The sequence below is a fragment of the Microplitis demolitor genome, chromosome 2 (genome assembly GCF_026212275.2).
Source record: "Microplitis demolitor isolate Queensland-Clemson2020A chromosome 2, iyMicDemo2.1a, whole genome shotgun sequence".
Lineage (NCBI taxonomy): Eukaryota > Metazoa > Arthropoda > Insecta > Hymenoptera > Braconidae > Microplitis > Microplitis demolitor.
Window position 1 is genome coordinate 22,768,290 of NC_068546.1, and position 13,656 is coordinate 22,781,945.

General features: G+C 30.8%; 4 protein-coding genes across 7 annotated transcripts; 1 reads left to right on the forward strand and 3 right to left on the reverse strand.

The window, feature by feature from the left end:
• Positions 1-58: 58 nt before the first annotated feature.
• LOC103578021 (MORN repeat-containing protein 3) lies at positions 59-720 on the reverse strand (the record flags this gene model as incomplete). Its single annotated transcript, XM_008558944.3, has 2 exons — positions 59-298; positions 369-720. Coding segments are annotated over 2 exons (582 nt in total), but the record flags the coding sequence as incomplete, so codon positions are not given.
• A 1,420-nt stretch (positions 721-2,140) lies between these two features.
• On the reverse strand, positions 2,141-6,518 carry LOC103578019 (transmembrane protein 47). Of its 4 annotated transcripts, none has more exons than XM_053737062.1 (5): positions 6,282-6,518; positions 5,828-6,115; positions 5,691-5,753; positions 4,452-4,788; positions 2,141-4,375 (listed from the first exon to the last, which is right to left on the reverse strand). In XM_053737062.1, the coding sequence occupies exons 3-5, from the start codon at positions 5,739-5,741 to the stop codon at positions 4,080-4,082; spliced, it is 684 nt and encodes a 227-aa protein (XP_053593037.1). In that variant the 5' UTR covers positions 5,742-5,753; positions 5,828-6,115; positions 6,282-6,518; the 3' UTR covers positions 2,141-4,079. The 4 variants fall into 4 exon arrangements, with proteins under 4 accessions (XP_053593037.1, XP_053593036.1, XP_014300837.1 ...); XM_053737061.1 differs by having other exon boundaries at positions 6,220-6,518; XM_014445351.2 differs by lacking the exon at positions 6,282-6,518 and having other exon boundaries at positions 5,828-6,213.
• Positions 6,519-6,771: 253 nt separating this feature from the next.
• On the forward strand, positions 6,772-9,605 carry LOC103578018 (mitogen-activated protein kinase 1). Its single transcript, XM_008558940.3, has 4 exons — positions 6,772-7,075; positions 7,521-8,178; positions 8,248-8,436; positions 8,507-9,605. Exons 1-4 carry the CDS (start codon positions 6,951-6,953, stop codon positions 8,630-8,632), a joined length of 1,098 nt encoding a protein of 365 aa, XP_008557162.1. The 5' UTR covers positions 6,772-6,950; the 3' UTR covers positions 8,633-9,605.
• A 339-nt stretch (positions 9,606-9,944) lies between these two features.
• LOC103578017 (nuclear cap-binding protein subunit 3) lies at positions 9,945-13,651 on the reverse strand. The gene is made up of 3 exons (XM_008558939.3): positions 13,417-13,651; positions 11,903-13,341; positions 9,945-11,836 (listed from the first exon to the last, which is right to left on the reverse strand). Exons 1-3 carry the CDS (start codon positions 13,528-13,530, stop codon positions 11,713-11,715), a joined length of 1,677 nt encoding a protein of 558 aa, XP_008557161.1. The 5' UTR covers positions 13,531-13,651; the 3' UTR covers positions 9,945-11,712.
• Between the last annotated feature and the right edge of the window lie 5 nt (positions 13,652-13,656).

Here is a 13,656-nt window from a genome sequence, read left to right on the forward strand (position 1 = left end):
ATACGGATTAAATTGTTGTAAAAAATATTAATTAAGGTATTGACTAATAAACTTTTATAAATGGATACTTAAGATAAATGATAATAATAATAATATATAAAGAGTACTAATTTAGGAATCGGGTACGGTGAAGGTTTAGGAGCTGACTGACGCCAGCAGATGTCTTCGACGGTGCTAGTTTTACATATATCGTTAAACCAGTGGCCTTTTTGCATTTGTCCTGTTTCTAAGTGATAATAAATTCCGTCACCATGTTTTTTTCCCAGCATAAACTCACCCTCATAGCGGTTTCCATTATCTGGAATAATTTATTTATTTAATCTAAACATTTGTAGATTGTCTTGATTTATTTTTTAATATAGATAGACCTCTAATTATCATTCCATCACCGTCATACAAACCATCTCTCCAGTGGCCTTGATAAAAACTACCGTTTTTGTACCAAATTCTTCCGAACCCGTGTCTTTTTTCATTGCAAAAGTCTCCTTCATAATAAAAATTATCAGTCCACAGGCCTCCGAATCCTTGTTTCTTGCCCTCAACAAAATTCCCACTGTAATATTTTTCAATCGATCCGTCAGTATAAACTTTTGATAAAACTCCGATGCCGTGCGGTTTGTTTGATAAAGATTGGCCTTCATATTGCAAAGAATAAGACTTTGATTTCTTTGATTTTCTAGTTAGGATATAAATAATAAAATAATTATTATTTCTAACGTTGGTTTGAATTTATACGGTTAATTTTTATAATCAAAATAACGGAATTGTCAATTAACTATTGTAAATTGATAAAAGTAAGATAATTAATTTAAATAAAAATAATTTGTTGATTGTATTGAATGATAATTAAATAAAAATTAATTTTAAGTACTTAATTATTTTTATCCATTTATGTAATTTAACAATGTTTTTATTAGACTTTAATTTTTCATTGACAAATATTTTATGAGCTCCTCTTAAAGCCATTATGTATTTTTTTAAAATAAAATTTTATAAAATCTTTAGTGGTTTTTGTAAAGTTATATCTCCGTGAAAAATAGTCGGAAAAAAAAGTAAATAAAAAAATAAAACAAAAGCATTTTAAAGTTTGAAATATTTAAAAAATATTTAAAAATTAATGCTATACAACAGCAGCGAGAGTAGTTCAGTACTCGCCACTAGATCGCGCCCACATTTTGAAGTGTCCCTGGTAGGAAATTTATTTCAGAGTTATTATATTCCCAACTCGAAGCATGATTCGAATGAACAATTTTTAAAACAAAATATACATATTTTAAAAAATTGAAAATAGATTGGAAAATAATTTGTACTTACTTGATGTGAATTATCCTCAACAAATTTAATCACAACTCTTGTATGAAAAATTTCCAAACAAGAAAATCCAGCGTACACTCCAATGGACTTAGCCATATCGGAGAAACAGGTAAACTTGTTATCCGGCTCCTTGTTGAATATAGAAGTTTCCATCAAGCTTAACAGAAGCTGGTGGAAGAAAACATACCTCCTGTCAGCAAAACTTATTCTGGATGTCTTTAAGACTCCACGTCTCTGAATAAATTTTACCCTATGTCCGAATAAATTTTTTTTATAAAAGTCATCTCTATTAATGATGACGACGTTTGAAGTACTGGAAACGTGCAAGCATTGTATCAAATGGATAATTTTGACATCCTTTCGTTATTTTGAAGTGCTTTTTATTCTAAGGCCTTCGCTGCCTCGAAGTTTGCAATTTGAGTAACACCTTCAAAAAGAAACAAAAAAAATTGTATTACGGCGTCAGATTATTGACGGCATATGGAACAATGTACTCTGTCAGCTGCATTAGAACCATCAAATAACCTTTTGAAGCAAGCTTCGCAGACACAGCGATGTCCACATCGATTGTAGGCTGCTATTGGAGGTTCCTCATAGTCATAGCAAAAGCAGCATATGCCTTTAGATGTTAACGTTTGGCTTGGGGAAGTACGTGACGACGTTAGGAGACGTGTACGAAAATTTGATAACGGTGATGCGGAGATGCGGCAACTTGTCACGAACAGCGAATCATTAATCGTGTCGATTTCTCGGTGTTGACGTGGGTTATCTGTATTTCGTAACTTGGAAAATTGTGAACAAAAATTTATAAATAAAACGAAAAAAAAATTATCGACGGATATTTATTTATTATTTAATTTTTGTACAATACTGCGATATACTTAAAACAGATGACAATCGACTATAATTTAAATTTATAACATCACTATATGAATACTCTCTAAAATATCTACATCTGAGGTTATCAATGGACATCTAACAATTAAATTATTTCAGCTGGAAATATATTTTCACTCCTCAAAATCGAGATCTCTTGAATTCTGGTAACATGCCCGTCATATAAGTTCATCTATAAATTTATAATCATGGTATTCACTTAAAAAAACTACTCGCAGTGTAATTTATAACGATATGTCATGTGATATGAAAGTGCGAAAGATTTTGAACAACATCTAAAATATATTATGTTAATCTAAATTTAAAAATAATCATCCATTCATAATTAACAGCTTTCAATTTTAATAAATAATTATCAAGACGGACTTATTACAACCACAATCATATCACTAATCGTTTGTCGTTTATATTTTTCTAACCGCTGATTTATTTATTATTTTAATCAATATTTATCTATGGATTTCAGTCACGTAATTATTAGTAATCAATACAATTCAATAAGTATTATAATTTATCGGAAAAATCTATGTTCAACAGTACATTTCATTAAAAATATTTGAGTGTCAATTAACTATAATTAACATCATTAATCGGTCTCACCATTCTCTCAATAAGAAATCTATTAATTTTTATCGATAATTAAACTTTCAATTTATAAATTGTTTTTTAATTAGTAATGAAGCAACTTTTTTTTTTCTACAATATTTGATGATAATTCGTGCTGATAATTTTACAATTTCATTTTTTATAATTATTATTATTATTATTATTAATAATCTAACAATAGCACTGTTTCTATGACAATTAGTTATTAATATAATTTACTTTTTTTTCATCGTATATAAAATCTCTAGATTATATACATATGCGTAATTAATAGTAATGCATATGGCGCAATGGATCGGTTTTACCTGCCCGAGCTGCTTTTATTTCATTAACCATTTAGGTTTTGTACATTTAAATTAATATAATAATTAATAAAAGAAAGTGTTAATTACAGTACATGCGTACTGTCGATGAGCAATGATTAATACAAACGGAAATTAATTATTAAAAAAAATATGATTGTAAAATAATTAGTGATGTAAATAATAATAATTAGTACAGTAACGAGGGACACAATTAAATTATCTTGTTCAGCTGGCTAATTATTTTTAAAATAATTACTCGCTAATGAAACACTTCACTATTATTTTAGTCTATTTTTTTTTTTTTTTGACAAGATTTCTTGCCAAACTGCTACTCTGTTCATTATTATTTTTTTTCACAATTAAATTAAAAATACTTTACCATTAAAAATATAAATGCGATTCATATTTCTACGCTATGTAATATTTAACTATACATAATTTATAAATTCTAATTCAAAAATATATATTCATATCTTAATTAACATGTAAATTAATTTTAAAAAATTCCTAATGTACAATTTTTTTTTACGTTACTAAAAAATAAATAAATTTCAAGCTGCCGTACTTTCAATAGGTCCCTCACTTTCAATTCTTATTTATTTAAAAATAATTTAAATGTTTTTTTTAATTAATTAATTCTTTAATTAATTTGTTTAATAAAATAATATACGCTGTGATGGAGCGCAGCAGTGGCAGTCAGAGTTTTACGCGAATTGGTCTCCGATTTACGACTTAATTAATTCATTAATTTACTTTATTTTAGTTTTTTTCTTTTCTTTTTTTTTTTTTAAATCTCTAGTCGATTTAGCAACAAGATATTGATCAATAATTAAATGATATCTTGTGATTGTCAACAAAAGAGATAATATGATTGGGAGTAAAAGGAAGCGTGAATAAAAATAAAGGATTTAAAATAAAATTGACCTAGAGGACAACATCGGGCAGGGTACAATGCCACTAGGCGTGTTGGAGGCCAGTTCTCCCGGTACCGTGATGACCAACAATTCCGTGGCCGATCATCGCGTTGTTACCACCACTTGTCATGTCTTCCCGCACTATTTTCCGTTCTTTATAATATATTTCTTCGCTTTCTTTGTCAAACCACAAAAGTATCACGGCGCCAAAGAGGAAAATCGCCGCACCCCAACCAACTCCATAGGCCCATCCAAACTCCCAGACCGTCCGGTTCCCTAGATTTAATTCTCCAGTAAAACAAACTGGATAAATTATCAAGGCGATCAGTAGAGATATTACTAAAATAAAAAAAAAATAATATAATTATCAGTATCAGTATCATTAATATTTATTAATTATTATACTTGTACTTACAAGCTAATAACATGCAGAGGACAGCGATCCTGTAGCATCGATGCTTATTCCGATGGTCCTTTGACTTGAGTCCAAGCCAAGTGAGCAGCGTACCCGCGACATCAGCAACAAGGCAGACTATACATAGTGCGGCTACTGCTTTAATATATCCAACATCTCTCGCAGAATAGCATCCAGGTTCTGCAACGACGTTGAAGGGCAACGGCGTCTCAGCTCCTTCAGCAATGCAATGTGTGAATAATCCTTGACGCCATCCCACTGCCATCAGCCAGTCTGCTGACGCCAATCCCATAATCATCAACAGAATAACAATAGTCCCACATACCAGTGCTATCACCTGCAATTAAATAGTTAGAATTTATAAATTTAATTAAGTCGTTTTATATTATTTTTTTTTTTTCAACGGTTGTCTTGGATACCTGGGCGATTTCATTCTCTCCCATGTGATCGTCCGCTACCGTATACATTATCATTATATATTTATATTTAATTTAAGATCTCGAATAAGATAAACTGATGTATTTATAATTATGGAGATAAAAATTCAAGGTCTAATAAAGTAGAGTAATGGTAAAATTGTAATTATAATTTGAATCTATGGAACGTCATAGACCAAGGTAAACCCCGCCATAGATCACTCACGACTCCCAGGGTGAGGCACGCTTCAAAGCTCACACACACAAAACTTATAACTTTCTTTCCGTCATACTTCCATCTCAATAACTTTCTTACAACTAAATTCTCAAAGCTCTGACAACTTTATCCAACATTTACCCAGGTTAATTTATAAATAACTCCACCGCACGAGGGCTATCACATCAATGAGTTCAAAGACCCAATTTACATGCCCGTTTAATAACTTTTTTTCTGTATTACTATTTCCCAATGAAAAATTTACGAATTATTACTATCCAGTAGACTAGGACAGTGGGGTCTCGAGGGTTTTAAAGGCGACTGCGCCCGTCGATTTTTCACCCCGTTCCTGTACCCGGTTATCTACGCTTGCGCGTAATTATTCTCCAGGTGTATCAAAAGATTTACAATTAACACATAAAACCACACGATAACTGGAGACAATAAATTTTATTTAAGTGTCTAGTCGCGTTTTCTTCAATCCTATAGTCCAGAATCCAGAAATTTAAATCTCTCAAACTACTATAGATATCCAGAGCAGGTTTATTTAAATTTATTTAAATTTAAATGGCTAATAAATGAAATTTATTTACAACAAACACTCACTTTAAATGGCTTTGTGATTGTCACAGTTTCAATGGTTGTGGATTGAGCCATTATTTTTAAAATCTATAAAAAATAAAATAAAAATAATTGTTAATTATAAATAATAATAAAATAAAATAAAATATAAATTTACTCACTTGTTAATAATTTATAGCATACGCTCTTTTTGAAGACACTCAATAAAATAACTATATATCAGTTATCATTTAAATAGTTGCAGGTAGATATTGATAATAATATTAAATGGGACATTAGATTGTTGTAATTACGACTCTTGAGGATTTACTAATTACCAAACAGGTAACAAGACACTTAACACTGGATACTGGTACTTTTACTCACTGGTAACTGGTAGCTGGTAGATGGTATCTGGTAGCTGGTACTTGAGCTGGTTTATATCTTTTGTAAAAGTGAGTTTAAGACGCCTGAAAAAAAATATTATAATATCACCATCACAATGTCGATTCAATTAATGCTGGTAACTCTGGTGGTTTTAAATTGACAGATGATAGGCCAAGATGATTAATACCGATTACTAATCCTAGGTGTGAATGTTTACATCGATATATGTATACATATTTATGTATTTACTTTTTTTTTCTTTTTTTTTTTATGTATATTGTATTGTATTGGTTATGGCTACAAGTATACGCTGTAGCTGTAGCTGTAGTTGGTCAAGATTGATGTTGATGTGCCTGTGCCTCTGCCTCATACATCCAGATTCGTAGTTGACGTCATGCTGAAAGAGGACGCTGTGAATCAGACCGTCAATGACAATAAATATTTTTACCTTTTGTCTCACATATGAAAAATATATATCTATAAATATATACAATTATAATACTGGATTGGAATCTAGCACGCGGGCAATTCTTATCACTATAATAAAAATAATTTTTTATTTTTAAAATTATCAGCCATGAGTAATCATGGAGATGTAGATAATTAAAATTATTTTAATAAACGCTAGGAAATATGGAGTAGATGATTTTCGTTGTTTATTTAATTAATTTTAGCAAATAACAAGGAGAGCGTTTGAATATTTTCCCGCGCATGAATGACGTAACAAAAAATATGTCAAGATCCGGTTTGATATGGCGGCGTCGGCGTCGTCGTAGTTATCAAGCTCCTCCTCGACTGCTCAACACTCAACACGATCACAGACAACAGACCAACAGACAACTACAACAACCAGAAGGAAAAGTGATCGCTCGTTGATTGAAACCCAATAAATATTAGTGAGTTAGCGTAGTTGTCAAAATGGCGAGTGAAGGTTCAGCAAATGTTAATCCTAATGCTGAAATAGTGAGAGGACAGGTGTTTGAAGTGGGCCCGAGGTATACTAATCTCTCGTACATGGGCGAAGGTGCTTACGGGATGGTCGTGTGAGTATTTTTTTATTTTTTGCTACTATTTATCATTTACATAAATCATCATCATCATTGCTATTATCATCATCATCATCATCATCATTAACATCAGGTATCACCTACATCACTCCCCTCCCGTCTCCATCTCGAGCTCTGGTGTCTGCATGACAAGATAAACAATTAAACTCCTCACGTCAAACAATCCATTACTAATTTAAATTTATTCAGCATTTCATAATTGTCTGTTGTCATTTCTATTTATGGCTAATTGATAAGCAAAAGCTTATCTTGATAGTTAAGATTATAACATTTATTCTTAAAAAATAAAATAGTATGAAATTTAATAACAAGACACTGTAAGGCTTTGAAATGAAACCACATCCTGTAAGGATATCCTTGATTAATATTAAGTTATTATTAAAAATGAAAATAGGGCGAAAACTTGTTGATATAATTACAGATCAGCTTATGACAACGTGACGAAAACAAAAGTTGCTATTAAAAAGATATCACCGTTCGAGCATCAGACATACAGCCAAAGGACGTTGCGGGAAATAAAGATCCTCACGAGATTTCGGCATGAAAATATAATAGACATAAGGGATATTATACGTGCGCCAAGTATTGATCTGATGAAAGACGTTTATATTGTTCAATGTCTTATGGAAACAGATTTGTATAAATTGTTAAAGACACAGGCCATAAGTAATGATCATATATGTTATTTTCTATATCAAATACTACGAGGATTAAAGTACATACACTCAGCGAATGTTTTGCACCGTGATTTGAAACCAAGTAATTTACTTTTGAATACCACGTGTGACCTTAAAATATGTGACTTCGGATTGGCGCGTGTCGCGGATCCAGATCACAATCACGCGGGTTTTCTCACGGAGTACGTTGCCACCAGGTGGTATCGCGCCCCAGAGATAATGCTTAACTCGAAAGGTTACACAAAGTCAATAGACATTTGGTCCGTGGGTTGTATTTTGGCGGAAATGCTGTCACGTCGTGCAATATTTCCCGGCAAACACTATTTGGATCAGTTGAATCACATTCTCGGTGTTCTCGGTTCTCCTTCTTCTGAAGACCTCGAGTGCATCATCAACGAGAAGGTAATCTATTTATACATACATACATTCATATATATTTATTTCATTACTGATACAATTATTTATTTACAGGCGCGTAATTATTTACAATCGTTACCGTACAAACCCAAAGTACCGTGGACTAGTTTATTTCCAAATGCGGATCCACGTGCGCTTGATTTGCTTGACAAAATGCTGACATTCAATCCAAACAAAAGGATCGTCGTTGAAGATGCACTTGCGCATCCCTACCTCGAGCAGTATTATGACCCCGCTGATGAGGTATTTTAAATAAAAATATTTAAGTGATGAGCGTAACTTAATAAATATTTAAATGTTTGTTTAAATTTAGCCCGTCGCGGAAGAGCCATTTAGATTTGATATGGAGCTAGATGATCTTCCCAAAGAAGTTCTCAAGCAGTACATATTCGATGAGACCGCACAGTTTTCGGAAAATCACCAGGATAATACAATGTAGTTAATTAATAGGGGAAAATAAACGGGACAGCCTTGATCATCGGCGTTAACTTTTATTATTTATCAAGTAATGTGTTAGATTGAATTTAATTAATAGTTAATAGTAATAATAACAACAACAACAACAACAACAACTTAAGTCAGATAGAGTTTCAATGCCAGTTGTAAAGTTTTAGTTAAGTTTTAGCCAAGTGAAACGGGGGCTGATAAAGGTCAAAGACCAGATTGATGTGACTAATTAACAATATTTGATATTATTGCCTCTCATCAGTTGCCGATCTCGTCTCACGTTGTTGTAACTCGTTCATTCGCGATTTAAAAATCGCGATGACGATAGTGTCCATATGCATAATATTATTATTAATTTGTATAAAATTAGTTTTAACATCACCAATTTTATTTTATCCAGTCATAGGTATAGATTACAACTCCGTATCATAGTAAAATACATCAACTACCGATTAATTGTTATTCCAAACATCTGTCTGTGATTATAATGTCAAGCAATTATACGTGATCGGTACGTAGATGTGAGAATATAATAGTGATTATTTAAAAAAATGAAAAAACAAAAAAAAAAATGAGCGAAAGTCTTGAGAGAATGATTATTTAAAAAAAAAAAAAATTATGAATTTAATTAAAGTGTTGGCATTTATCAACATATTACTCTTGTCGCTGGGACATTTATTTGCATTTTCGATGATCCAAGGACTATTTTATTTATATTATTAATTAAATAATAAATAAATAAATATATATATAGATATTTGTATATTTTAAAAATTTTAAATGTAACTGCTGACTCAAGCGTCAAGTTTTATCCAAAGAGATGCCTCGATATCATCGGATGTGTGAATGCGTGTGTAAAATGAGATTTATTATTAATAATAATAATCGTTTGAGATAAATATTTGTGTGAGAGAAAAGATATAGAGCAGTTTTTAGCTATTTCCATTATTCAATTCCATATTTACAAATAATCGCGCAAGCTATTGTAAATTTATCTTGTTAATGTATATTATAAATATTATATTATTATTATCATTATTATTATTATTATTATTATTATTATTATTATTATTATTATTATATATAAAAGAAAAAAATGAAATTTTGCGTCGGCTATCAAGAGATTTATTATTTCGCAGTTTGTTTATTTAAATTTTTCGTGTTCTTCCAGTAAAGCTTGAGAGTTTCCGTAAAATAAAAAAAAAAATTTTAAAATTAATAATCGCTCGCAAGGTTATTTATTTAATATATATATATATATATATATATATATATATATATATATATATATATTTATAAATACTTAAGATGACGGTGATCATTCTCGCGTTTATCGAGTTACTCGTGCGATAATTATTCGCTCAAAGCGAACCGTTAATAAAATAATAATAATTTTATTATTTAAGAGCGATAATTATTAAATTGTATCGATATATCTGGCCTAATATACTTAAAAAGAAAAAAAAAAACAATGTTGTGTATTTGTTGTTGCAAAATCATATCGAGATTTTTCTCTTACGGATTTAAAATTAAAAATAAAAAGTAATGTTTTATCGTAAACGGATAATACTCCGAATAATCTTCCAATGAATAATTAAAATAATTATTTTATAAATCCAGCTGCATTCATAGAATATTAAAAGGTTTTTATTGATAAATAAAATTATAAAAGTTATTTAAAAACAATAATTATAACATCTCGTTAAGACTAAACCAACGTGCTGCCTTCGTAATCTTTTATTACTCGGAACTTTTCTTTTTTAAATAAATAAATAAATGGATAGTATTGATTATTGATAAATAAAAATAAATTAAAAAAAAAAACCACTAAAGTTCAGATATTTAAAAATTGTTGTCAGTAAAATAAAAAAAAACGAACATGTGAGTAAAATAGTTTTAAAATGTGAGAGTTAATAAAAATAAAAATAATAATAACGCTTATTGTAAGCTTTATTAGTGTAAAAAAGAAACGAAAGTAGCAAGTCAATGATCAAATTTAACTTGAGTACCTTTAATTAATTGTAATAACAAATGTTTATAATTATTATTTAATATCCTATGTCAATATTCAATCATATATATATATATTTAATAAAAAGTTTAAATCTCCATTTTCGATCAAGACTAAGTAGATTTTTGTAGCGAAGCTTGTGTGCGTGAGAGAGAGATTATTAAATTTATAATTTAATTACTACAGCAGACAGAATATCAAAATCAGTTGATTGTTTAGCACAATTTTAATACACGGGAAAAAGAGCAGTGGAAAAATTACAGTTTTTAATGCAAAAACAGGGCCCTCGTATAAAAAATTTCAAATATTATAGTTTCTACTGTAATAATCGAGACTACTTCTTGTAAAAAAGTAATTACAAATACTATTGATACTAAATTTTACAGTTTTTAATGTATTTTTAGTTGAATGAAACTTTATGAAGAGCTGAAAAAAGTCTTATATGAAACAAATGGAGAGAGAGAGAGGGACTTTGCTGATATTAAAAACTGTAATTTTTCCGTGTAATTATGATTATTATCAGTAGAATTTCGTTTAATACTAATTATAAAATTTATATGCTACGTTTGAATTAAAATATTTGTAACAATCTATGAATGTAGCTAAAAATATTTAATTAAATTCAAAAAATCGTACACGTTAAAAGGCACAAATTTCAGATGCCCAAGTTTTAAAAAACAAATTACTAATAAATATAAATATAAATAAATAAATTATCTTTTTTGTCAAGTGTTCGTTAATAAATGTAAATGTGTATGTATTTAAAAAAAAAAATAATTATTAATGTATTGAAGATAAAAGATAATGACTTAAAAGTATTATTGTCCTAATAAAAAAAAAGGCTTTATTGGCCGATAATTAAAGTTTCATTGTTTCCCAATCTCCTCAATATCAATTTATTGTTATTTTATTATTAGTATTATTAATATAATTATAATTTAAAATAAATCGAATCAAAAAAGAATTAGGCAACTTTATTGTAGAAAAATTATTTGCCTGTTCATTTAACTTAAGACTAATAGTTAAAGTTATCTATATATATGTCAGTGATATCGTTGTCATCATTCAGAGTCGCTGTCCTGCCCGTACTTGTCATTTTTAACTTCTATTCTCAGAGGAGATCGTCCTCTGTTGTGATAACCGAGTCTAGATCTCAAGTCGCCTTTGACATTTTTCACTTCCGGCCTGCAATGAAAATTAAATATATAATCAATTGATTTATTTAATTAGTTTAATTAAGTAAATAAATACCTCTCGGTACGTTTCTCGTTTTGATTAAGTCTCGCCCAAACAGTAGAAGCAACAGTAGGCTTTGGACGAGCGATAACTTTGATAACACTTCCTTTGGGACCTTGAACTTCTTTTTCCGAAAGATCGGAGCTGCTATCACTGTCAGATTCTTCAGGTTCTTGTGCCGTTTCTTCATCTTCCCACTCTCCTTCCTCTTTGTCTTCAACTTGACTAACTTCAGCCTCATCTTCATCAACCTCTTCGACTTCTTCTACCTCCTCCCCCTCGACTTCCTCAACTTCCTCCTCTTCTTCTGATTCCTCTAAACGTAAATTTTTACCGTACTCAGGATTAGTGACAGTAACTCGAATGGGTTCGTGATAAACTGTAGGTTTACTGCGTCCTAACCGCGATCTCAAATCAGTCCCAGATATTTTCTCTTGCATTTTCTGAGCCATCTGCTTCAACCTCTTCTTCTGGACCTTTTCCTCCTCATCATCAGCATGCATCCTCATTCTCAGGACTTTATTTCTTTTATTCCAACCATCATCGCTGTCACTCTCGCTCTCACTCGTCGATTTTTCCTCAGTCTTCGCTTTCGGTACTTCCTTGGGTTTAAATCCCAGGCGCTCTTTTATTCCCGTTCGTTCTGGAGCAACACCAACTGAACGAACCTGATAAACTTCCACAGGGTCCTGGACTCCCCATTCTTCAGACAAAGTACCCCAGGGATTTTTAAATCCCTCTTTGCTCCCCAATTCATCATCCTGCCGCTTGCTGGTTTTATCATCTTTGTACTTCCGCTTACGGGACTGCGTCAAAATTCCTTTTATGCCTCCATAATTAGGATTCCCATGTTTCTTATAATATTCACTGAGTTTTTCAGCATTGGCTTGCTTTTTATCCGAAGAAGTAGCGAATCTCAACAAAATAGTCTTGGACTTTGGACAATCGACACCTTTGCGCCAGACTCCTGGTGGCAGAGGAAAATCAATGGCTTTGATATCAATAGAATTAGTAGTTTTATCAGCCAGTCCTTCCATCGCATCATCTTGCTCATCCTTGTGCGTTTCTTTAGATCCAACAATTTTCTTAGACAAACCTATCAGAGCTCTGGCAGCGGATACTTTATCCAACCAGATAACATTGCAAGACACATCATTAATCCACTCAATTGAAGCCGGCGCGTAGTCTTTGAAATAATCAAATACATCTTGCGTGCTCATTTCATCAGTTCCTCTCATATGCAAAGCATTAAATCTCGTGTACTTGGCACTTTCACTCTCACTGACTCCCATACTCTCATACAATTCTCCTTCATTCTCAACATCTATTTGTTTTGGATTTTCTTTTATACCAAAACGTTTAGCACGTTCTCCAAGCTTTTGTTGCTCCTCTTTACTAAATATATCGATTCCGGTCATAAATGTACCCGCCGCTTTATTTTCATATCTAGGTTGCTGTCAAAAATATATTCATTTATTAATTAAACCAAATTTTAAATTAATCAATTAAATAAATAAAAATAAACTTACCAAATTTGAATTTACTAATAAATTACGTTTTTCTATCAAAGTATCCAAGTCTGTATTTACTTCATCTGGTTCATTATAAGAATCAGTATCCATGGGCCCAAAAACTTGTGCCATTTTTTAATTATTATTATAATACAAATTTCTTCAACTTGTTTATTTATAATTCATTAATTAAAAAGAGCGTTTATAATTATTTTAGGTTAATAAACTTGTTATATATATTTTTTTTGTAATTGGTGA

Bases quoted from the DNA above. Each gene is read 5' to 3' on its own strand.
- LOC103578019 (XM_008558941.3), bottom strand. From the start codon at position 4,924: ATGATAATGTATACGGTAGCGGACGATCACATGGGAGAGAATGAAATC. The intron at 4,789-4,870 runs GTATCCAAGACA...ATTTAATTGCAG, and splicing joins GAGAGAATGAAATCGCCCAG to GTGATAGCACTGGTATGTGG. The intron at 4,376-4,451 runs GTAAGTACAAGT...TTTTTATTTTAG, and splicing joins CCTCTGCATGTTATTAGCTT to TAATATCTCTACTGATCGCC.
- LOC103578018 (XM_008558940.3), top strand. From the start codon at position 6,951: ATGGCGAGTGAAGGTTCAGCAAATGTTAATCCTAATGCTGAAATAGTG. The intron at 8,179-8,247 runs GTAATCTATTTA...ATTTATTTACAG, and splicing joins AGTGCATCATCAACGAGAAG to GCGCGTAATTATTTACAATC. The intron at 8,437-8,506 runs GTATTTTAAATA...GTTTAAATTTAG, and splicing joins ATTATGACCCCGCTGATGAG to CCCGTCGCGGAAGAGCCATT.
- LOC103578017 (XM_008558939.3), bottom strand. From the start codon at position 13,530: ATGGCACAAGTTTTTGGGCCCATGGATACTGATTCTTATAATGAACCA. The intron at 13,342-13,416 runs GTAAGTTTATTT...TATTTTTGACAG, and splicing joins TATTAGTAAATTCAAATTTG to CAACCTAGATATGAAAATAA. The intron at 11,837-11,902 runs GTATTTATTTAC...TTTTCATTGCAG, and splicing joins AACGAGAAACGTACCGAGAG to GCCGGAAGTGAAAAATGTCA.